Genomic DNA, 23,923 nt, shown 5'->3' with positions numbered 1-23,923 from the left:
GATGGCTCCGTTCCGAGAGGAGAAGAGAAGCCGGAGCCGAGAGTATCGGCTCCAAGGAAGGGGACCTAGACCTCTTCCTCGAAGGAACCATCGGAGCCGAAGAAACCTTGGAAGCTGTCGGAGCCGACAACTTCTCGGCACCGACAGAAGGTTTCGATGCATCGGCTCTGGCCGGAGCCGATACAGCCATAAACGTAAGGGTGTCGGAGCCGATCGGCGCCGACACCGAAGCCCGAGCCACATGGTGATCGGAACCGATCGGAGCCAACACCAAAGTGGTCGAACCAGAATCGGCACCGATAGCCATCGGTGCCGAAGGTTTGTGCAAACCAGAATCGGCTCCAGCCGGAGCCGATCTCAACTCTGAAAGAGTCAGAGCCGAGGCCGCAGGCTTGGACACAGAAGCCTGGGCCTTGGAAGACTTAGAAGTCTTAGATGGAGCCGACTTAGCCGGAGAGCCCTCCGGCTTAAGAAGGCCCCTCAAAATAAGCTTATTTCTCCTTTCCTGCAGGACTCTCTGGCTAAAAGAATGACAAATCGCACAGGAGTCCTGCAGGTGGAGAGGTCCCAGGCAGTAAAGGCAAGAAGTGTGACCGTCTGTCAGAGACATTTTCTGACAGCACGAGTCACACTTCTTAAAGCCTGAGACCCTTTCCTTAGATATGTTGTAAAACACACACACACAACACTTGTCCAAGAAAAATTTTACAATCCCAAAAGGGAAAAAGTATTGTCTCACAAACACACACACACCTTAACAAGGGGGGGGATGGGAGAAGGTCTGACTAAAAAGTTTTAGTAGAGAGGGAAATTTAGTCAGGAAAGGACTAAAACTAGTCTAAAACTATTAATTTTAACTTTAAAAATGACTTTAAACTGAAAAAAGGGGCAAAGAAGTAGTGTGTAAATCACTTACCAGGAGCTGGTAAAAGGAGGACCTCATCAGCGAAGCGGCAAACGAGATCTGGGTACTTACCGCCTTGCATCATGGGATATGGGGCTGCCTCGAGCTGGTAAAAGTGACTCTCGAGCTTAGCAAGTGCCGAGTCGGAGCCGAGGATCGGCTCCGAACCCATCAAGCAAGAATGAAGGCGAGATTGACAACTTAACATCTTTATTTTAATGAAAGCCCGGATCACTGGAGTTTTACTTCAGAAAGTCAACCACTTGGCCCTTTTTCCACTACTGTGTGATCTCATATTTGGTATATTTAATTTTGGGGGCAGTGGGTGATGCAGCCCCCCTCTTGGGTGGGTTTGAGTTGCTTCCCTTTTTAATTTTTTTTTTTTTGTGGTGGCCAAGTGATTAGTTTCCATCCCGTAGTAAAACTCTGGTGATTCTTGTTTTCGTTAAAATAAAGTTTTCGGCGAAGTTGTCTCGCAGATGTAATTTTTGGGTAAGTGACATTTCAATAATACAAAGTAGACCCATACAATAAATATGTATAGACAAAAACACACACACACACACACACACACACACATATATATATATATATATATATATACATATATATATATATATATATACATATATATATATATATATATATATATATATATATACACACACACACATATATATATATATATACACACACACACACACATATATATATATATACATATATATACACACACACACACACACACACACACACACACACACACACACACACACACACACACACATACATACACACACACGTGTAAGTTAAAAGTTAACTGCTCTGCATCTTCTTGTGTTTTGACAGTAAGGGAGGAGAGTGCAGTTTGCTTTTCTATTGACAAGTGTTTCTTATTTTTCTTTAAGCTAAGAACTGACTGCTCTGCATCCTTATTGGTTATTTGTAATTTGTTGAAAAAGAGCTCCATGCATCCTTCTTTTGATTTGTTTTGAGAAAGCTGACAAATTGAACAAAATCTAAATAAAAAAATAATTGAATCAGCGTGTTTCACTAGTATGGGCAAGTGTGATGGGACTAAAATTAAAATTTGAACTTACCAGATCCACTTCTACTATATCACCTTTTTATGGTTTATAGAGAAATGTAAAAATTGTGACTGGGGTTGCTAAAAGATAAGGAAATCTCCGATCCTTTTTAACTGAAGAAAATGACAGGTAGGTCAGTGAATGTTAGAATGTGTGCAAGGAGCTAGATGATTAAAAAAAGGGAAGTAAGAAATCTGATGACAAATTAATATTGGAGCTTTGGAAAATATATATAAGAGATGTAAATACAATTGGGAAAGCTGTAGCAGCAGCAGCTGTGTTTCTAGCACTTCATTTGCTTGCAATCAGTTTACTATAACCTTACTGAACAAGTGGAATGCTATCCTTTCTAAAATGACTTCCATGTACGGCAAGCTGTTCTTCCTAAGCATCCACATGCAACAGTCAATAAAACTTGTTCATTTTAAACAGGTTCATAGTATTTACTAGGCTAGCTGCCCTTGCAGGCCATTTTAAGCACAGCCAGTTTCATTTTTTGTGCCTGAATTAACATATCCCATTTGGTTAGAGCCTGATCTTACCCATCCCATGACAGATAATTCTATATTTCTCATAATGACAATAACTGGGATCATAGCATAGATAATCTGAGGGGACCCATGCATGGCATAAAGAATTCATGAGCTGCCTCTGTCCATTAAAAGTACAGGGTGCAGTCCTAGATAAATTTTCTGTTTCCCATCCATAGATCCAAGTTGTGTTTGAATATGGACAGGGACACAGTTTGTTTTATGTGGATGGGAAGTCTGTTCCAGAACAGCGGTATCCTCTGTGAGATATACCTGCCCCTCCAAAGCGTACTGCTGATGTTGCAGAAAAGGCATTGATCCCTAGACCATGCATTTCTGATGCCATTTGACATGTGCAGCAGATACATCAGTATTGGGTCACAGGATGCATTGTAACACAGGTCATTTCTTAGCAGTCAGTAGGATACAGAGTAAAGTGGCAGTCCTATGAGTCAGTTAATGTAGGACATGTTGATTAGGTCTTGTATCCTTTTAGTAAGGTATCTCTGGGATTGATTTCCCTCAGTCCTTTTTCTTCATGTTGCCTTCCAAACATCATGCTGCATAATTTAACTTTCTGTGTGAGAATTAGAGCTGTCACTCAAGCAACATTCTACATTTATCTCCATTTAGGTCCCTAACACCCCAACACTTACCATTGCCTCATGCTTCCTGCCAAATTCAGAAGATTTCAGTGCTGAGCTTGTTTTTTTAAGGTGTGCATAAAGTATTCCAAATACAATGGCAGGTGTTGTGCGTTATTTCTTGCAAGTTGCCTCATCCAAATCTTTTTTATGTAACCTTCCAGCATCCATTAAGAACCTTCAGTGCCACTGGATCATGCAACCTCCCTCCTGCCTCCCCAGGATGGATAAGCTGACATCAGTCACTTACTTCTACCTTTCCCATGAAACTCTTCCAGTACAATAGCCTACTAACTGATCCCAGGTTACCTGGGTCACAGGTAGGACTTTATTTTTCTGTACCACAGAGTTGGCATATTTGATAATTACAGTTCTATATTAGACCATAGAAAATTAATTCTGCAGTCCATTCGTACACACAATTGATTTTGAAATGAAACAATTGCTATTACCAGATATGAATACATTTTTATTTTTTCACATAAAATAATATTTCCACCAGTTAATCTACTGAAATATTAGTATAGTAGAATTTCATACTAGTCAGGCCAACTCATAACATTTGAGAGAGTAAAGTTAATTTTGAACACACTGTAGCATTATCATTTTAATCTGTAACTGCAAACTGGCTCATACTTCTTCATTTCAGAGGCTATACATCTTTAACCACTACTGATGCATTTCAGTTCCAGTGCAAGCCAGCATTCAGCACTGTCAATGTTGTTACTACTGTAAAGAACAGACCCTTTCTTGGCAGTGCTATGTGGTGCATACACTGGTTAGAACTGCAAAAGAAATTGTACATTCTTTTCGACATAATAATACAGCTTTCAAAACGTCTTTAATTTATACGGAGCTAACTTACCTTTAGGCTTTTTAAACATGATGCTAGGTATTTCTTTATTTCCAAATCAGACCCCGGAAGAAGTTTTAAAGATAAATGTGTAAGATGTTTGAACGTATTTGTCTCTACCACATTTATAACTGCTGATGTGTGATCCAATACTGCTGATGAAGAAACCAGCTGAAGCAAAAACCTTAAGAAATGCAAACATGGAAATAGAAATAATCTATAAACGACTTGGACATTTAGTCACTTGTCCTTCAAGATGCAATCTGCTTTCCTACTGAGGTATCAGATACAATGACAACATACTATAGGAGATCAACTTTTCAATTTCAAGTTTTTAGTTGTGTTTATTCACGAAGACATTTTACAAACATTGAATGTGTGCAATAAAGTAATCAAAATAAAATGATGTAAATATGAACTACTACTTTAGAGTTAATGCTCTGAGAATCAACAACAATAAAAGCCATAAGCAGAAACTGCAACATTTTGAGATGCAGCATAATAAAATACAGAACGATTTCAATGCCCTCCCATTAGTGGTAAACTGTTCTTCTAACAATGCACATCTATAGCAACAACTAAAACAGTCACAAACTGAAAAACCTTTTTTAACCCTGGTGAGATAATAGTAGTTTTCACATACTTCCAATGAGTGGCAGCAAAACACACAGCGATGCAAAACCTTTAGCTGCAGAAGTCAATGCTAAAACACTATGGCACAGAAAAGAATTAAAGAACTTCCAAAGGACTTCCGGAGCCAACCAAACCACTACCTCCAAACATTAATGTTTACAAGCTACAATCCAGGCTAGAATTCTCCAGGAAAATCAGACATCCTAAAAAATGCTGATATCAACAAGTAACTAAACATTAGCAATGAAGAAATGGAGCTGTTTTGGTGTTCTGGAGAGTTGAATTCAAAGATGACAGAATCATCACTGTATGTTTGTTCAGCAGATGACCAACAAATACATATCATCAGCAACCAAGTCCAATAAACAATAATAAATTCTAACTGAGTAATGACAGACAACATTAAACAGCAAAGCATTTTGTTTTGTTATTAAGGAATAAGACACTGCTAGGAGATATAGTTTGGCTCTGCATTTATGGACAAAGATCACTATCAAACCTCTTGGCACAAAAAATCTGGACAAAGCCCGACAGAATGGGGGGTACAAAAGCCCAAAAATATGGACAGTTTTTAAATATTGCTCTTAATAACTTAGAACTTTACTAGAATAACAGTATTTGTCTTAGCAATGATTTTTTCTGAAGGATATCAAGTCGGAAACAGAAATCTATATCATTATCTAGTGACTTTAATCCTCGGATCATCCCAGTGATTTAAAAAATCACAAATTTTATGAGAAACAGATCAAAACTATGAGGCAAAAATCTGGACATGCTGTGGAAATTTGTAGAGTTGAGAGATATGATCATCATAGAACACCAACTGTAATATAGTTTAATATTTGCTCTTGTAGCATTTCATTACAGTCTTGAATTACCAAAACAAAAAATTAAATTCTAACAAACACAAAGCTAAAAGCTGCTAAAATAATGCATGCTACTAAAATAAAAAGAAAAAGAACTATGTGGGTGTGAAAGGGTTTTGAACCCCACACCACTCAAATAACAGTTCTTGAATATTCATTATAATTCTAAAATTTTAAGAAGACACTTGCAGTGAGTGAAACACTTGGGTCAATCCTTCTTGTGTTGTCTCACACATTGTTTCTTAAAATTTCAAGTTCCCACACTTGAGGTATGCACATCCCCATTCATTTAACCTGCAGAGATTGTCCCTGTTTTGCCAAATGGCTGCATGCTTCCCTGGTTCCCCTAGCTCTTAACCTTCATTTAACTGGGGCGGGAGGAGTTGCAAATGCAAGAAACACACTTGCAGATAAAGTTAGAAAATGATGATGTTAAGGTTCACTTGCAGGATGTCTTACTGGCACACATTACCAACTGCAACACCCCCATACCTCTCAACCTGGAGACATCAAAAGTCTGGACAAAGGCCCATGAAAAATGGGTACAAATTTGTATGCTGATTAACATAAAAATTGCATACAAAATTCTGCAACCCCACCCACTCCAGTGGAACTGTGGGATACCATGTTTCAAATGCAAACTGAAGAACAGACAACCAAATATGGCCCCAGACTCTGTAGTAAATGGCAACCATTTTTTTTTTAATGTGTAGCAATGATGTTTACTGGGACGGGAGAAGATGATGAACCTTAGGGTTTTAGTTTTGGTAACGTGCAGTATGCAAGTTTTGTGGTAAAAGTAGGGCATTTAATGGTAGGCAATACTCTAATCTTTGCAAAAGACTATTACAGTTTGCTTGGACGTGGTAGGACCTCTAAAAGCCAGTCATTCTCCATGGCCTACTGATCAGTGGCATAGCTAGAGTTTTTTGCCACCCAGGGATGTCTGAGTTTGCTGCCCTTCCCCTTCACAAAATCATGGTTGAATGGGGCCCCCATACACAGCTCTCCCCCCTGCAGCCATTCCAATGTCCCATTACTTGGCTATTTCGCCCCATTTACCATAGACACTGTAATGCGCATACTGCTTTACTTCTGCAGTGATTATTTGGATTTCATTTAAAACTTTTATTTTACGTTTTATAGCACAAACAGGAATAGACATCTGCTAAACAAACCAATGTAGTCTCACAATGAAAATAGACTTAGCATTAAAACTTCTCTGCTCTCGAAACTCACATTCATTGAAAAAGCATTGAAACTCACATTCAAAGAAAATGCAGAAGTCATTTAAATAATTCCACATTAAAGAGATCTGTAACTAAAGAAGAGGTTGCTGCTAGCAAACAACTTTATATTTCATTGTTTCATCTACAGTGCCTGTTGCCCTTGAATAATAAATTACCTATATTACATTAAAAAAATAAGCTAGTAATACTGCAATAGGGAATGGATGGCAAACTGATAACAGCTTCATAGTTACTAGGTATCTCCACCAAAGAGGATACTCTCAGGACTGCAGCATCCACCCACTTTAAAAATTCAACACAGTACAGCCATCCATCTACATAATGTGGGAGTAGAACACACAGCCTTCTGCATCAAAAGCAATGATATTGCCTGTTCTACTACCATTACAAACAGACTTGGCGTAAGCAGCACTAAGCTTCTCTCCCCCTAAAGAACTATGCAGAACAAGAAATCTGGGAAAAAAATCTAAATTTATTGGGAGGGGACAAAGGCCCAAAACCAGGGACACATTTTAGAAATTGTTTGTATAATCTTAGAAAGTTGCTAGAATAAAATGTTTTGTGTTACCATGCATTTCCAGAAAGAAAGGAAGACTGAAACGTAAATTATTACTTAGTGAATTCAATTCTCACTGATTTGCCAGAAAACTGCAAAGTTTATCAGGAGCAGACCAAAAAGTATGAGCCAAACAGTCTGTGAAATTTTGGTTTGGACAGTTGAGAAACTCCTTGAATTATGAGTGGTGGCTCTCTAATTGCAAAGGAACTAACAGGCTAATTGCAAACACACACACACACACACACAAATTGCAAAGGAACTAGCAGTCTAATTGCAAACACAAAATTAAAGCAAATGAACTAGCAGTCTAATTGCAAAGAAACTAGCCTAGCAGTCTAATTCTCAGTGCGATAGGAACTAGCAGCACAGCCGTTAATAATAAGCAGTGAGAGCTAGCAGTCTCAAAAGCCCTTGACACAGTTACTAAGCCCTTAGTAATGCAAATGAACTAGCAAAGTAGCAGCACAGTACATGAGCTAGCAGTCTCCTCTGGTTTGATTCTCAGCTGGGGTGCCTTCTGTGCAGTGTCCATATGTTCTCCTTGTGTTTGCATGCATTTTCTCAGAGTGTTCTGGTTTCATCTTACATGTAAAGACATGCATTAGGTGGCCTAGGCACTCTAAATTGTCAGTAAGAATGGGGGGGGGGGCACAGTGGAGAGCTACATCACCTCACAACAGGTTCCCCGGTTTGATTCTTGGCTGGGTGCCTTCTGTGTGGAGTGTGCATATCCTTCCTTTGTTTGCATGGGTTTCCTCTGGGTATCATGGTTTTCTCCAACATTCCAAAGACATGCAGTAGGCGGACTGGACACTCTAACTGGCCATAGGTGTGAGTATGCATGCAAGTGCATGGTGTGGAAGACCTACTGCAACAGGGCTAACCACCTGGCAGTGTAAACCTTGGCTCTAGATGATTGCCACTGCTGAAGTGACACCCTAACCCCATGTGCAAAAAATGTGAAAAAGTGGTTGTGGATGGATGGATGAGTGAACAGGTGTGTGAGTAGTATGGAAGAAAAGACACACCAGGACTAGTCACCTGGCAGTGTGAACCTTGGCTCTAGATGCTTGTCACTGTTGAAGTGAAACAAAATCAACTAAATAAAACAAATAGCATAGAACTGGAAATCCACAACGCTCCTCAGTCCACAAAATTCAAGATCGAAGTTGTATAAAAAGACTTCTTTATTTGAAGTTAAAAAGGTTAGCGCTTTCATTTAAAAAACAGTTAAACTTCTTCAGACATCAAAAAATCTTACATCACTTCCTTATATTTACCAGCCTTCCATGCCATTGGGTACAATAAATTAATTTAACACCACATTGTCTGAAATACTTTTAAAACTGTATAAATACATTTTCTTATTAAACATATTGTCATCATGACTCAATTTTCTTCCTTTTTAAAGACTTTAGTTTTAATACAGGGGTAATAGAGCAATGCTCATTAATACCTGGCCAACTATCAGCTTGTAATCTCACTTGCCATTTAAATTCTTTTATTTCTAAATCCACACCTCATGCTTTTTTATCATCTATTGTAACCTTCTCAATAGCCATATAGCAAAATTGATGGTTTGCATGTTCTTTTGTATGTTTGGCCAAGGCACTGTTAACGTTGTTTTTTCTTATTGCATATTCATGTTCATAGATTCTTTGTGCTAGCCGTCTTTCAGTTTTTCCTATGTAGAATCCTGAACATGAATTGGACACTGCTAGATAAACAACTCCGTTGGAGTTACAATAATATTTGCCTTTTAAGTGATGCACTGCATTCCTGATCGTGAATTCCTGCCCCAATTTTATCTTGTGACACCACTTACATGTCCCAAATCTAGCCATCCCACACTTACTTTTATGTAGCTTTTGTGCTCCATTTTTTAAATATTTCTTTAAAGCTTTTTCCTTTATGATATATTACTATGGGCCATTCTCCTACTTACTGCCTAATATAGGAATCTTCCATTAAAATAGACCAATTTTCTCAGAAATCCATTTTAAACTACTAGCATCTTCACTGTATGTAATAATCAGTGGCTTTGAATATTCTGAATCACAACTTACATCTTCACGTCCTTGCTGTTGGTTGTGTACTGCCAAGCTGTTTGTATCTGTACTTAGAAGTCCATTCTTGTTATAATTTTTTTCAGTTGTGTTGACCCTATCTAGGATCATTTTAAAATGGCTACTACCTCTTTTCCTTACGACCTCTTGAATCAATATGTCAATTAGTTCACTAGGGTAAGCTCTTTTAATGAACATAGACCATAAGTTGTAACACTCTTCTAAGAAATCTACTTCCCTTGAGACCACTCGGGCTGCCCTGACTAACTGCCCTTTCACAACTGATTTTTTCTGAAACTGAGGATGTGAACTTCTATAATGTAGGAAGCAGTTGGATTAAGTTTCCTTCCTATATATATAGCTGCTATATATCTTCTGTCACTTATGTCCTTGAACAAGTGAACGTCCAAATAATCCATGCATTCAACACAAATTTTCCAAGTGAAGCGTAAAAACCTAGTTGTCCCATTAATATACGTTAGAAATTCTTCCAAAACTTCTAATGGGCCTTTCCAAATAACACTTAATGTCATCTTGAAACCTATATTAGGTTTTTAAATATTTTTGATAACAAGAATTAAAAATGAAATGCCTTTCTCAATGGGCCATCACTATGTTCGCATATGCCCCTCCACAGGGTGAGCTCATAGAGATTCATATTTTTTGCAAATAATATTTGTTATTAAAAGAAACAAAATTATTACTTAGAACCAGCTCTAACAGTTCTATTATTAAATTAGTCCTTTTGTGTGGTACCCTATGTGTCACCAATGTTTCATGTACCCATTCCAGCCCTATTTCTTTTGGAATAACAGTATATAAATCACAATCATCAGTGGTTACCATTATGTCATGATTAGCAAATTCATCTTCATTCATGTATTGCAAAAAGGTCCATGAATCTTTACAAATTTGATGTTCATTCTGCAATACATTTTGAGATCATAATCTAGATACTTAGCACAGCCAGATGTGATGGAATCCCCTCCCATCCACCAAAGGCCACATAGGAGGATCCCCTATGTCCTTATGAATTTTGGGGATGCCAAAAAAAAAAAAGGGGGATTCGTGGAATGGTTATAGTCAAATAATTGTACAATTCAATGTCTATCCTTTTTTCCAGAAATATGTCACTTAACTGGGTGTATATTCTTCTATAGGCCAGATTTAACTCTTAAGGACACTTCATATGTATCCATTTTCAAAATCTCATTCATTTTATTATATATTTGTGCACTCATAAGTACCACCTTATCAGGCTTCATTATTCTGATGTTTTCTGCTCTTAACTGTTTTAAAATTTCCAGTTCTTGTTCATTCAGGTTAGAGCTTTGACTTTTCCTTCCCTTACTGTTCTTATGTAAATATTTTAGATCATATTCACACATTTTTTCATATGTAATCAGACGGGGATGGAGGGGGGATTATAAGTACTACTGATAGTAAACCTATTATTCACATTATTATATGGATTATTTTGATATAACAAAGCAAAATTCAACTTTTTCAGGTACAATTTTAAATCAATTATAGTATTGGTAAAGTCAGGCACGTTAGCTGGCAGAAACGACATTCCCTTGGCCAATAAATCAGCCACATTACCATCTACATACACATCGGAAAAGTTATATACTTTAAAATCTTTTTCCTTGTTAGAAACAATACAGCTTGCCATGTTGTTCACTGTCTGACTTTCATTTATACATTTGACCGACATATTAATACAATATACATTTAAATCACCGAATTCAGTACACATTACTATAATAGAGACTGTGTTTATGTCTTCAATATTTGTTCTTTGGTCTTGCCCCTTGAACCTCCCACCTGTTGATGTTGCCTGTTGTTAGGATCATTCCTATTCTTAATCCTTTCGGACCTTCTTAATTCTGGAAACTCATTGTTATATTCCTCCCCCGAGTTTTCAACTTCATATTTATTCATTAAAAAAATGCATACTAGCACAAACCATGTTATTCTAGCTGATTTATAACCTATAAGTGCTATTTTGTATGCTTTTTCTGATTAACCAGCCATTCGTTTATCCAGCCTAAGGTCCCATTCCCAGCGAGACCAGATAAGAGGGAGTCTACTGTATATGATTTCCTAGTAGCAGCTTTCTTTGCCTCTAATAATACCTATTGCACATTCTCAGAAAAATGGGTGCCTAAAAGGTATTAAAACCCTATCATCCAGGCAGTTAACTGAAGTTGTTTCACATCCAAAAACACAAGCAGTGTCAAGAATGGCAAAGTTCTCCAGGATAAGTGTACTTTAACAATTCACAAGCACTTTCGCAGCTCCTGCTGCTTTCATCAGATGATAATAACAAACTCATCACACTCCACCATTAAATACACTGGCTTAAAACATGATTTAGTCACATGACCAACATATTTAAAGGGCTAAGGCCAAAAAACTATTCACTATACTAAAACAGGTTACTACTCTGATGAAGCAGCAGGAGCTGTGAAAGTGCTTATGAATTATTAATGAATTGCTAATAAACTACACTTATCCTGGAGAACTGTGCCATTCTTGAGACTGCTTGTGTTTTTGGATTTTATTGTAATATTTTTGTCGGACTCTTGTATCCAGAAAGGTTGGTGGTAGTGTTTGTTTCAAGTTGTTTCAAGTTGGGGTGTATCAAACAACCCATGCTCTGTGTGGGTAGGTCCAGACTGTGAGAGAAAGTTTGTAGTAACTGCCCTTGGTCATTTCCAAAAGAAGGGAGAACGACCGCTGCCTGAGCCAAAAGGAAGACACCAAAGTGATCTTTGAAGAGTCCTTCTGAAACCTCAGAATGATCCTTGAAATCAGTGGAAAGGATGGAAAGGCATATAGGAACATTGCAGTCCAAAGAAATGAGAATGCATTTGTCTTCCAGGCCTCCTTGTGAGTAGTTCTGGAGCAGAATTCTGCTAGTTTGTTGTGAATGGCAGAAAATAGAGCTGTATGGGGTGTTCTCTACAGCTGGGTCAGACCCTGGAAGACCTCCTGATTCAAGTTCTATTTGTTCATAGGTTTGTACCAAGACAGACCCTCACCTCATTTGTGTGTATGGGGAGGGGCTGTCCTGTTCCTGCTCACTTTGTCTATCACAATATTTTGCTCTGACTGAATGCAAGAAGCCTGTAGTGTAAGATTGTGCTGAATAGCAGTATCCCAGACAACCAAGTGTAACGTGCACAGAGGGTAAGATCTCGAGCCTTCCTGTTTATGTGCCACAACATTCTGGTGATGTCAGTAATCGGTTGCAATGGTCCTGGGAGTGACAAATGATTGAAAGAGTCAAGTGTATTTATAACTGCCACAACTTCTTTTACATTATATATTTTGGTCTGTCTGTATTTTCCAAAGACCCTGCACTTTTAACCACAAAGCCTAAGCTCACTAAGCAAAGTCTGAGGCATCTTTTGCTACGGACTGTATTGGAGCTGTAAGAGAGAAATGGAGACCTTAGTTCTGATAAAAGCGGTCTCTGCAACAAAGCAATTACTTTACACAATTTCCAAAACTGGAATTTGAAACATCAGGGGCTACTGATGTTTGTATCACACAGATTTTAGACACCACTGAATCTTTCTTATGTGGAGTCATAGCGTCTTGTTAGACAAATCATGATAATCATACTTGCCATGAATCCTAGAATCATGAGAAATTCTCTTTGGACTGAGAAAAATATCTAGATATAAGTTTTCCTGTGGAAGAAAATCTCTTTAAATTGAAGAATCTGGGAGACACCTCAGGAATGAAATCCCGTGAGAAGGACTCAAACAAGATTTTAGAACATTCTCTTGAAAACCCAGTTTGCAAGGGAAAGTCTTACCCAAGTGAGAAATTCCAGATGCTTTAAAAATTACTGTTCAAAAATAAGAGTCATCTAAATAAGCAAAAATGTGAATACCTTGCAGTCTGCAATAGGCTATCACTAGAGCTAGGTATTTTATGAGTACCCTTGGTGCGGCAGATAAACCGAAGGGTAATGCAGGGAATGAAAGTTTAGTTTTCACCATTTATTAAACATCTGTTTGTTCTGATTTCCTGCTAAGGAGTGTATCACGTAACTGATTTGTTTGCAGTTAAAAGCATTCTCTAGAGTCTCCTTGCTCCTTTATCTGTTTAAAACTTTCATTTAGTGGTTATTTTTCTGCTGTGATAAATATTTCTGTAGTGTTTTCTGCCTAAACTACTTTAGCTACTAGCTGCAATAGTGTTCATTACTGTAACTGCACTTTTACTGAATTAATAAACTATAAACTGCTTTTTCATATGGATAGTTGTACTTTCTGTTTCTCAGTGCTTTTCTGGGCATTTATTGTGAGGCTCCTGTATTCTAGTCAGATAGCATAGTCTGGATAGTGGCCTGCTGTTATCCAGGCCTGGTTGTTTTGTTGTTGAGTTTCCTGTGTTTCTGGCAGCCATTTTCTGCTGATAGTGTCTTGCCTTCTCTGCTATTGAGAATAACAGGGTTGTCTGACCTTCTCTAGCATGAGTGATTGGTTGAAAAAGCAGGGGTTAGCAGGACTAGATTGTAATTCGAGCTTCTATATTCTTCCATCCTTTTTGGTATTTAAATCCCGTGTCTGCAGGGGGCTATGCTTGTTTTGGCCAAGCTGTAGAGTGGTGATTCATCACTGGGGCAAAGCAGAAACTCCCTAAGACTCCTAGAGCAGAATACATTATTTCTTACATTTATTTCATTGAATAGCACTTTTTAATGCTTATAATTGTGCTAAGCAGCTAATCAACTAGATTTTGCACTGTTATAAAGTTTTTTTTTACTGTTTCACTGCATTTGTGTACTGTTTTATACTGTTTTAACTGTATTTTACATTGTCAGGTAGCATACTCTGGATAGAGGTCTGCTGTAATCTAGGTCTAGTTGTTTTGTTTGTTGAGTTTCCTGTGTTTCTGGCAGCCATCTTCCACTGACAGAGAACACAGAGCACTGTGTGTAAAGTATTAACTGGTAATTTTCTCAGTTTGTTAAACATCTGTTTGTTTGTTCTGATTTCCTGCCAAGGAGTGTATCATATGCCTGGGATGAAATGATCGACAAACCACGATGCTTTGCCAGAGATGGCCTACACCTGTCGCCCCTGGGATTCCGGATACTGGCTAAGGCTCTAGCCACCCCTATAGTGCCTTTTTTAGGCAAGGTTCAAATGATAAATTCACCACCATAACAGGTACAAGCAAGCAGAATCTGAGGGTACTGCTACTCAATGCTAGAAGTCTAAACCTCAAAATGCACTCACTCGAGGCACTCCTTAAAATCGAGAACATCGACATTTGTGCAGTGACAGAGACCCGGTTCAAGGCTCCAGACAGTACCCCCCTACATTACCAGGCTATAATTCATACCACACCTTTCGGCCACCTAACCTGGACCGAAACACTAAAGGCGGAGGCATGTCCATATTCATTAAGGATATCCACACCTCCCGGCTAGTTGCTCAGCATATTGCATCCGGGATTATCCAAGTGCAACTAACTCTGGCAAGACCGCAATCCAAACTGCAGCTTGCTACAGATCCCCCACCATGCCCCAGGATTCCCACTCCTCATTTCTTGATACACTGGAAAATATTAGGGTACAACCTAACACCCTAATAATGGGCGATTTCAACTACCCCACCATTTACTGGGAAAGCTACTCATGTACCAACTCTTGTGCTCAACGTTTTCTGGAATTCATAAATTCCAATGTCTTGGATAAACTTATCCACACCCCCACCAGGGGCAGCAATATCCTAGACTTGGGTATTACCAACATGGGCAACCGGTGCTCCACACCAGAGGTCAATTCCTCGTTGGTCAGATCCGACCACAAGCTAATCACCCTAGACATCCAAATCCCTCCCCCACCACCCATTAGGGAAACCACTGTAAAAAATTTCTCCAAAGCCAACGTCACGCTTTTTAAGACAGAAGTGGCAAACTTTATGACACCCATGCTGACGGACAATAGAGGTATGACTGCTGAATCCTACACAAATGCACTTTATAAGCACTTACACGAGTGCATGGATCATGCAATCCCTAACAGAACCAAGATGCTATTCTCCAAAAAAAGGAAACCAATCTGGTGGTCCCCTGCCATAAACAAACTCTAAAACAGAAGAAAGAAACTGTTGCAAAAAAAGAGTAAACTCCCATGATTGAAGGAACTTCCTGGTCAGCCCCAGTAAGAAGCTGAGATCCCTCATAAAATCCTCCAAAGCTAGTTATGAAACCAAAATCGCCAATGACTCTAAAGACAACCACAAAGCATTCTATAGCTATGTCAAGAATCTCAATGACAACACTCAGATCTGCTCTGAGTTACAGCACAATGGCACTAAATATACAGAACCAACTGATATTGCCAACATCCTGGCAGATAGGTTCAGTGCTAACTTTACCCCCCCCTCTCATTCCCTAAAAGGTCCATCTCTATACCGGAAGAATGCAAAGTTCCTGTAATCACGGCTGCACAGGTAAAAAAAAACACTCTCCAAAGCCAAGAACACAGCATCCATGGGACCTGAACACATCCTAGGCTGCGTTCTACATGAACTACAGAACGAACTGGCATCCCACCTAAGTACCATGTTCAATCATAGCCTCACCTCAGGCTATGTGCCCAATGAATGGCACACAGTGACGGTTATCCCGCCCCACAAAGGAGGAGCCACCACGGACCCCGAAAACTACTGCCCCATTAGCCTGATTAGGCTGGTCTGCAAGGCAATGGAACATATCATCATGAAACTTATAAACAATGACATTGGTAATCTCAAACCTCTGGACCCCACTCAGTTCGGGTTTGTAAAAGACAGATCATGTCTCCTAAATCTGATAGACTTCTTTGAAGCAGTCACCAAAGCTGTAGATGAGGGTAAGGTGATTCACACAGCCTATCTAGATCTTGCCAAGGCTTTCAACACCATCCCCCACTCTGGAATTATAGATAAACTCATTAAACTAGGTATAAATCCCTATGTCACAAGATGGGTTGCCAACTGGCTCACTGACAGAACCCACACTGTGGAAGTAGCGGACTCCAAATCCAACTTCAGACCAGTGACAAGTGGAGCACCACAGGGTTCAGTCCTGGGTCCTCTCCTGTTTGGTATCTACTTTTCTGAAGTACCGACTAACAAAGAAGGTCTTTGGCTAATGAGATTAGCAGATGACTGCAAACTAGGAGCCATAATCAAAACTCCAAAAGATGTGGACATCACACAAAAGGGCCTCGCTGAAACAGATGCCTGGTGTCAAAGCCATGGCCTCAAGCTCAATGCCAAAATGAGCATTGTAATCCCTTTTGGTAAAAACTCTGTAACCATGAACTACCACATAGGCAGTAGTCTACTTAACGCCGAAAATGTGATAAGAGACCTTGGGACACAGGTGGACAGTAGCCTCTCCTTTGATAATCACATTGCCACAGTAGTCAGGAAATCCTTCTATGTGGCACACCTTGCCACAAAAGGTTTCTTAACCAGGAAAAAAGAGGTCATTGTTCCCCTCTACTCATCACTCATTAGAACCATTATAGAGTACAACTCCTCTTTTGGTATGCTCACAAGACATCTACAACAACTGGAAAGGCCGCAGAAATACCTCACAAAGAGATTACTGGCCTCAAACAGATGCCCTACGCAGACCGTCTCAAAAAACTCCAGCTTTACTCCGTCGCATATTACCTACTCAGAGGCGATCTCTGCCTAACATACAAAGCCATGTCAAACCCAGAGCTGTTGGACATGCTCCACTTAAAGAAATCCCAATCTCTCCGAGCTACACGCTCTAGGGACCTAAACCTGGTCACTACAATAAACAGAACATGCTGGAGGGATAGGTTCCTGTCCCAGAGACTTCACATACTCTGGAACAGACTACCTATCTATGTCAAACAGAGCTCCTCATTAGCATTCTTCAAGAAAAATCTTGATGATTGGATGGGAAATAGGAAATTCGCCCCAGGGATCACTTCTGTGACTCTACTCGACAGGAGCACAGGAAAATAATTTTCTTGGGTGGCGAAAGTCAGGGTACATTTTTGGCTAGGCTTATATAGGGCCTAGGGCCAATAGTCCAGTACCTACCTATGAACCTATGTTCTAGTCTCCTTGAAAAAAATGTTATGACTTATTACAGCTGGAATTTCATCAGCCTACTCCTTTTCCTCCTGATTGTCCAGGTTTGGAGGATGTTTTTTATTGCAGGCTGCAATATGCCTTGCAGTCAGCTTGCAAACCATAAGAGGGCAGATTGAGGAGTTCCTCAGTCTTAAAAAATCTTATTTTCTAATCCCAGTTCTGACCCTGCAGTGATTTCCTTGGCAAATCCTTCTAGTCAGTAAATTAGTAAATGCTAGTAAGAAAGGGTAAGCTTTTGATAGATTTGGAAAAAAGAGTGTAATCCTCAGCCACTCTTATTTTAGTATTCTTAATTGTCAAGTTCATATGTTAGTTTTTGCTTGCCTCATGCATAATGTGAGGAACATTAATGCAACTTTTCCTTCTTCGGAGGGCAAACCTTCTCTGAATTATCTTACTGCTTTTTGGTCTCAAGTAAGCAAACATTATTTGAAGTGTGCTGGGAGCACTGGCAACTAACAAAAAATAACTCAGGCAATCATTCTTTGAACTGCACTATAAAGACAAAAAGCAAATAAAATTAGACAAATCCCTCTACTATAAATCCACCCTAAACTCTACCAACCACAACCCTAAGCAATTCTGGTCCACTATTAACACTATCCTCCACCCAGGGAAGGTTGATACTCCCAGCCGTCCATTCTCCCCTCCTCCAGCAGTATTGCTGAATCCTTCAACAAACACTTCACTGAAACTATAGCATCTCTAAACATACAACACTTCCCTACAACAGCCCCCCCCAACTCCTAACCCTAAACCCCCCACTTCTCTTTTCTTCTTCACCTCAGTACCTACCTCCAACATAAAAAGACTATTGTCAAAACTTCAACCAACCAAACTCGCAGCTGACAACTTCCCCTCTGAATACTTGAAAATTGCAGCTGATACACTAGCTTACCCAGTTTCAATTCTAATCAACCATTCCATAACAGAAGGCTATGTTCCTCGATATGGAAAATATCCCACTTCATTCCCCTCCACAAAGGCACCCCCCCCCCTCCACCGACCTCTCCAATTACCACCCCATTGCTATCCTCTCCCCAAGATACTTGAAAAATATATCAACGCCCAGGTCTCCAGCTACCTCCTAGCTAATAATCTCCTCTCCAAAACCCAACATGGTTTCAGGCCATATCACAGCACTACCTCCACTCTGCTCTCCTTCACCAACACTAAACTTCATCACAAAAACAATGGCCTCTTCTCTACTGCTGTATTTCTAGATCTCTCAAAGGCCTTTGACATAGTATCTCATGAGCTACTACTCTCCCCAACCTATCCTTCTCACAATCAGCCTGCAACAGGTTCCATAGCTATCTACACAGACGCCAGCAATCAGTAATCTGGGACGATAACCTATCACCTCGCCTCCCAGTTACTCTTGGAGTTCCCCAAGGGTCTATCCTTGGCCCTCTGCTATTCTCACTTTTCACTAACAACCTACATACTGCCACCACACAAGCATCTCTTATACAGTAAGCAGATGACTCTACTCTCATCTGCTCTGCCCCCACTCTGCTAGAACTACAACAAATCACACAGGAATCATTCTCTTCTGTAGAAAGCTGGCTATCCAATGCTCAGCTCCTACTCAACCCAAGTAAGACAAAACTTCTCCTGTTCCAACCTTCCAAAGCCACCCAAAACACCCCCACTTCAACATTCTCGCCAAAGACAATACCATCATCTCTCTATCAGAACACACAAAATTACTTGGTGTGGAAATAGACAACAAACTTAGATTTGACACCCATATATCTCTCACAATAAAAAAATTCACAAGAAACTTGGTGCATTATATCGAAGCCGCCAATTCCTAACCAAGGCGGCTAGAATCTCCATAACCAATTCCCAGCTAATCTCCACCCTACTCTATGCATCCCCCATACTTACCAACCTTAGACAGACAGACCGACACAAGCTGGATGCTTGTTACAACAAAATTGCTAAATTTGCCACTGGAACCTCCTACCACAGCCAACATTGTATCTCACTTAAAGAACTAAACTAAACTGGCTAGAACTCCCACAACTCCTTCACTTTAATCAACTTGCCCTCGCTCATAAACCTATTAACCACCCCTGTAACATCCCTTCCCTTCAAACCCTTCTCCAACCCTATCACTCCACTAGGCTCCTAAGATTAAGCAACAAAAATCAACTCACTGTTATCAAACCCAAAAACTCAGCAGGAGAAGCCATATTTTCATGTACCATATCTAAACTTTGGAACAATCTTCCACCCTCTGTAACTAGTCTACCTTCCAGCAGCTTTTTCAAGACTGCGCACAAATTCCACTTAAATTTGCACAGGCTTTGTCCTTGTTCTAATCCAGGCTAACTGAACGGAATTCAGTTATTGTTTTAATCAACTCTGAATAGGTAAAAAGTGCCAGAAAATATTATCAGCTGAGAAGCACTCTCAAAACACAAGGAAATTCTAGCAAAGTTTTTTTTTTTTATTAAGTAAAGTGGAAAGGAAGAAAGGAGGAACAGAAGATAATGGGTTAAGAACCTAAGTGGGTTGGCCTTCTCAAATGTTCTCTGTGTCTTAAGTAGAATAAGCTAATGACACAAGATTGGGAGGAGTGTCCCAGATCAAATTTATAGTAGGGGCAGGAAAAGTACAGTTTTGTACCTACCATAAATGTAGATGTTCGGGTGTTCACCCTGCTGCAGTCATTACACTTGGGTTATCCTGTCGTCAGGTGGTCCCGCAGTCGGCCGGATTTCCAAAGTCTTGGTCCGACGTCGGTTGCAGTCGCCTCATCCCTGCCGTAGGTGCGCCAGGGGTATATATATTGCAACCGACGCCATTTTCTTCAGTTTTTCTTGCCCCAGATGTCAGGTGCCCCCAAAAAGGTGATCCAAATCAGTACCAAATGGTGTGAACACTGTGCAAACACAAAATCCCTTCAGCTATAAGCAAATACATCAGTAAGGCATAGCAGAGATTTAGCCAGTAGATCAGAGGGGTTGGAGGGAGGGTAACCTGGATTGCAGCAGGGTGAACACTCGAACATCTACATTTATGGTAGGTACAAAACTGTACTATGTTCATCGTGTTACCCTGCTGCAGTCATTACACTTGGGTTGAGTCCCAAAGCTAAGGTAGGGTGGAGGCATCATAGAGGGTTAGTGGAGGCAATGAGGCCCTGCAGAACTGCAGTGGTGAAGCCTGCCCTGAACTTAGAATAAAGAGGTAAGTGATAGTGTTTGGTGAAGGTGTGCACTGAACTCCAAGTTGCAGCTTCTAAGATTTCCTTGGTAGGAACCCCCTTGAGAAAGGCTGTAGAAGTAGCTGTTTTCCTGGTAGAGTGGGATATAATGGTAGGAGGAACTGGTTTCCCATGATGGGTATAGCAGAATCGGATGCAATGGCCTATCCATTTAGAAATGGCTTGCTTGGATATGGCCTTCCCTTGAGAGGCTGTAGCATAGGAAACAAAGAGCTGGTCAGTTTTGCTGAAAGCCTTAGTTTTATCCAAGTAGTAACGAAGCTGCCTGTGAATGTCCAAGGAATGCAGGAGTCTCTCACCTTTGTTCTGGGGATTGGGGTAGAAAGTGGGTAGGTGGATGGTTTGATTTAGAGCTACACTGGAAACCACCTTAGGCATGAAGGAAGGATTAGTTCATAGAGAAACTCTGTCTTGATGAAAAATGAGGAAAGGTTCCACTGCCATAAGTGCCTGCAATTCTGAAACTCTCCTAGCAGAAGTTATTGCCAGGAGCAGGGCAGTCTTCCAAGATAGGAACTGAAGGTCTGCAGAAAAAGCTGGTTCAAAGGGAGGTAGCGTTAGTTTTTCCAGAACAAAGTTGAGGTCCTATGTTGGTGTAGGAGCTCTTCTAGGTGGTCTAATGTTTTTCGCCCCTCTGAGGAACTGCCTTAGGAGGGGATTTGAAAATAAAGGTGGATTGGTGTCGTAGTGAGCTGAAATAGCTGAAGCATGGATTTTAATTGAGGAGAAGGAAAGTCCTTTATGCAACATCTCAGCTAAATACTGCAGAATGTGAGGCATATGAGGCTGAGTTGTGTCTTGGCCTTTAGCTTGGTTCCAAGCAGAAAACCTTTTCCATTTGTCCGAGTAAGCCTTCCTGGTGCTTGGCCTCCTGGCTTCTAGAATAACATCCAGCACTGCTTGTGAAAGAGGGGCTGGTTGGATGCTTAATTGATTTGCCATGCAGCCAGGTTTAAGGTTTTTATCTGGCTGTGTAGAATCTGCTGGTCTTGCTGCGTGAGCAAATGAGGTATTTGAGGCAATATCCATGGTGGGCTGTGAGCCATATTCTTCAATAGCGGGTACCAGTGCTGGCGTGGCCAGTCTGGGGCTATGAGAATCATTCGAGGTTTCTCCTTTTTGACCTTCAAAAGAACCTTTGTGAGAAGAGGTAATGGAGGAAAGGCATATACTGTCAGGTTTTTCCAACTGAAGGAGAGAGCGTCCACTTTCCAAGCTTGATGGTGGAATGTCCTTGTACAAAATTTTGTCAGCTGGTAGTTTTGAGGACTGGCAAACTGGTCTATATTTGGTAGGTCCCATCTTTGAGTTATCATTGTAAATATTTGTGGGTCTAGCTTCCACTCATGGGGATCTTTGATGTTTCTGCTTAGGTCGTCTGCCAATGTGTTTTTCTGTCCTGGCAGGAATTGAGCTTGTAACTGGACTTGGCAGGCCAGAGCTGTGTTCCATAAGATTATTGCTTGCCTGCAAAGAGGGTAGGAATGTGTGCCCCCTTGTTTATGTACCACATTACTGTGGTGTTGTCCGTCTTTATTGCAAGTTGTCCAGGCTGTAGTAGATCCTTGAAGGCTGTCAGAGCTTTCTGTACAGCTAGCATCTCCTTTTGGTTTATGTGCAGTTTTCTTTGTTCTGCAGTCCATAGGCCTTGAATGCATTGCCCTGTCATGTGCACCCCCCAGGCAAAGTCTGACGCATCTGTTGTGATTATCTGCCTGGGTGGGGGCAAGGTGAAAGGCTGACCCTTGTTGAGGTGACATGCCTGTGCCCACCATAGAAATTCCTGTTGAAGGCAGGGAATGAGAGATATCACTGTGTCCAAGCTGTGGCTGTGTTGAGACCATATGCTTTTTAGGTACCACTGTAATTTCCTCATATGCAGTTTTGCAAATGGTATTATCAAAATGCAAGATGCCATGAAGCCCAAAGCCTGCAGAATTTTTCTTGCAGTTAATTGGGTCTTTGTTGCCATTGTTTTGAAATATTGAGTCAGTTGTAATTGCTTGTCTGGTGTAAGATAAGCCTTCTGGGCCATTGTGTCCAAGCTGGCACCCAGGAATGTCATTTTTTTGTGAGGGTACTAGTTTTGACTTCTTTTCGTTTACTGTGTACCCCAGACAATTCAGTAGATGCTTCACAAAAGCCAGATGTTGTAAGTGAATGTCTTTTCTTTCTGCTTGAATGAGGCAGTCGTCCAGGTATGGATATATTTGATTTCCTCTTTGTCTGCAGTATGCAATTACTGGTGCCAGGCATTTTGTGAATACTCTGGGCGCAGTAGATAAGCCAAAGGGCAGTCAAGAGAATTGATAATGGGTTGAACCTGCAATGAAATGGAGGTATCTTCTGCAACTTTGACTGATAGAGACATGCAGGTATGCCTCCTTGAGGTCCAACGTTACCAGCCATGCTTCCTTGCCCAACACGGGAAGTAGCTGCTGTAGTGTTAGCATCTTGAATTTGGGAACTTGTAAGTAAGTGTTTAGAATTGAAAGGTCCAGAATTGGTCTCTAAGCATTTTCTTTTCTGGGTACTAGGAAAAGTCTTGAGTAAAATCCTTGGCCTTGCTCTTGAGTTGGTACCCTTTGAATGGCTCTCATGGCCATGAGAGCTGTAATTTGTTTTTGAGCCTCTGCCCTTTGATTTTGTGTCAGGTTTGGCATTCCTCTTTTTATTGACAAGGTGTGAAAGTGGAATCTGTATCCTCGTAAAATTATGTCTAGTACCCATTTGTCCTTTGTGACTATGTGCCAGTTGTCTGCAAATAGTGCTAGCTTTCCCCCCGGGGGGCTGACAAAAGAGCTTTGTTTGGCCAGTTGAGGTGCAAGTCATTGAGTTTGCCTTCTGGTGGGCTGAGACCTGTCTTCTCCTCCCTTCTGGGTTGGAGTGCCCCATTGGCGACGTTTATACTGAGCTTGTGGTTGTCCTCTCCCCTTGGGCGCCTGTATTTACCCCCCTGAGGCCTGTCAGTGGCTGGAAAGGACCAATTTTTTGTTGGCCAGTTTCTGCTGAAGCGAGGGGGTTGTACTTGTAGGAAATCTTTGACTGTCTGCATTGATTTTGCCTCATCTTCCATTTTCTTTAAAACTTCTTCTGCTTTAATACCAAAAAGAACATCCTGCTGTAAGGGAGCATCTAATAG

General features: G+C 40.5%; 1 protein-coding gene across 1 annotated transcript in view; it reads right to left on the bottom strand.

The window, feature by feature from the left end:
• The window catches only part of SASS6 (SAS-6 centriolar assembly protein), a 1,319,564-nt gene that overhangs the window by 891,082 nt on the left and 404,559 nt on the right, over positions 1 to 23,923 (bottom strand). Inside the window, exon 5 of the mRNA XM_044085777.1 lies at positions 4,032 to 4,203. Within this exon, the coding sequence (XP_043941712.1) occupies positions 4,032 to 4,203 (172 nt within the window). The remainder of the gene's footprint in view (positions 1 to 4,031; positions 4,204 to 23,923) is intronic.

This window comes from Protopterus annectens, chromosome 10.part0, assembly GCF_019279795.1.
Source record: "Protopterus annectens isolate FY-2018-M chromosome 10.part0, PAN1.0, whole genome shotgun sequence".
In the NCBI taxonomy this organism is placed as follows: Eukaryota; Metazoa; Chordata; order Ceratodontiformes; family Protopteridae; genus Protopterus; species Protopterus annectens.
The sequence above is the reverse complement of the archived record's forward strand: the minus strand, read 5'-3'. Positions and strand labels throughout refer to the sequence as shown.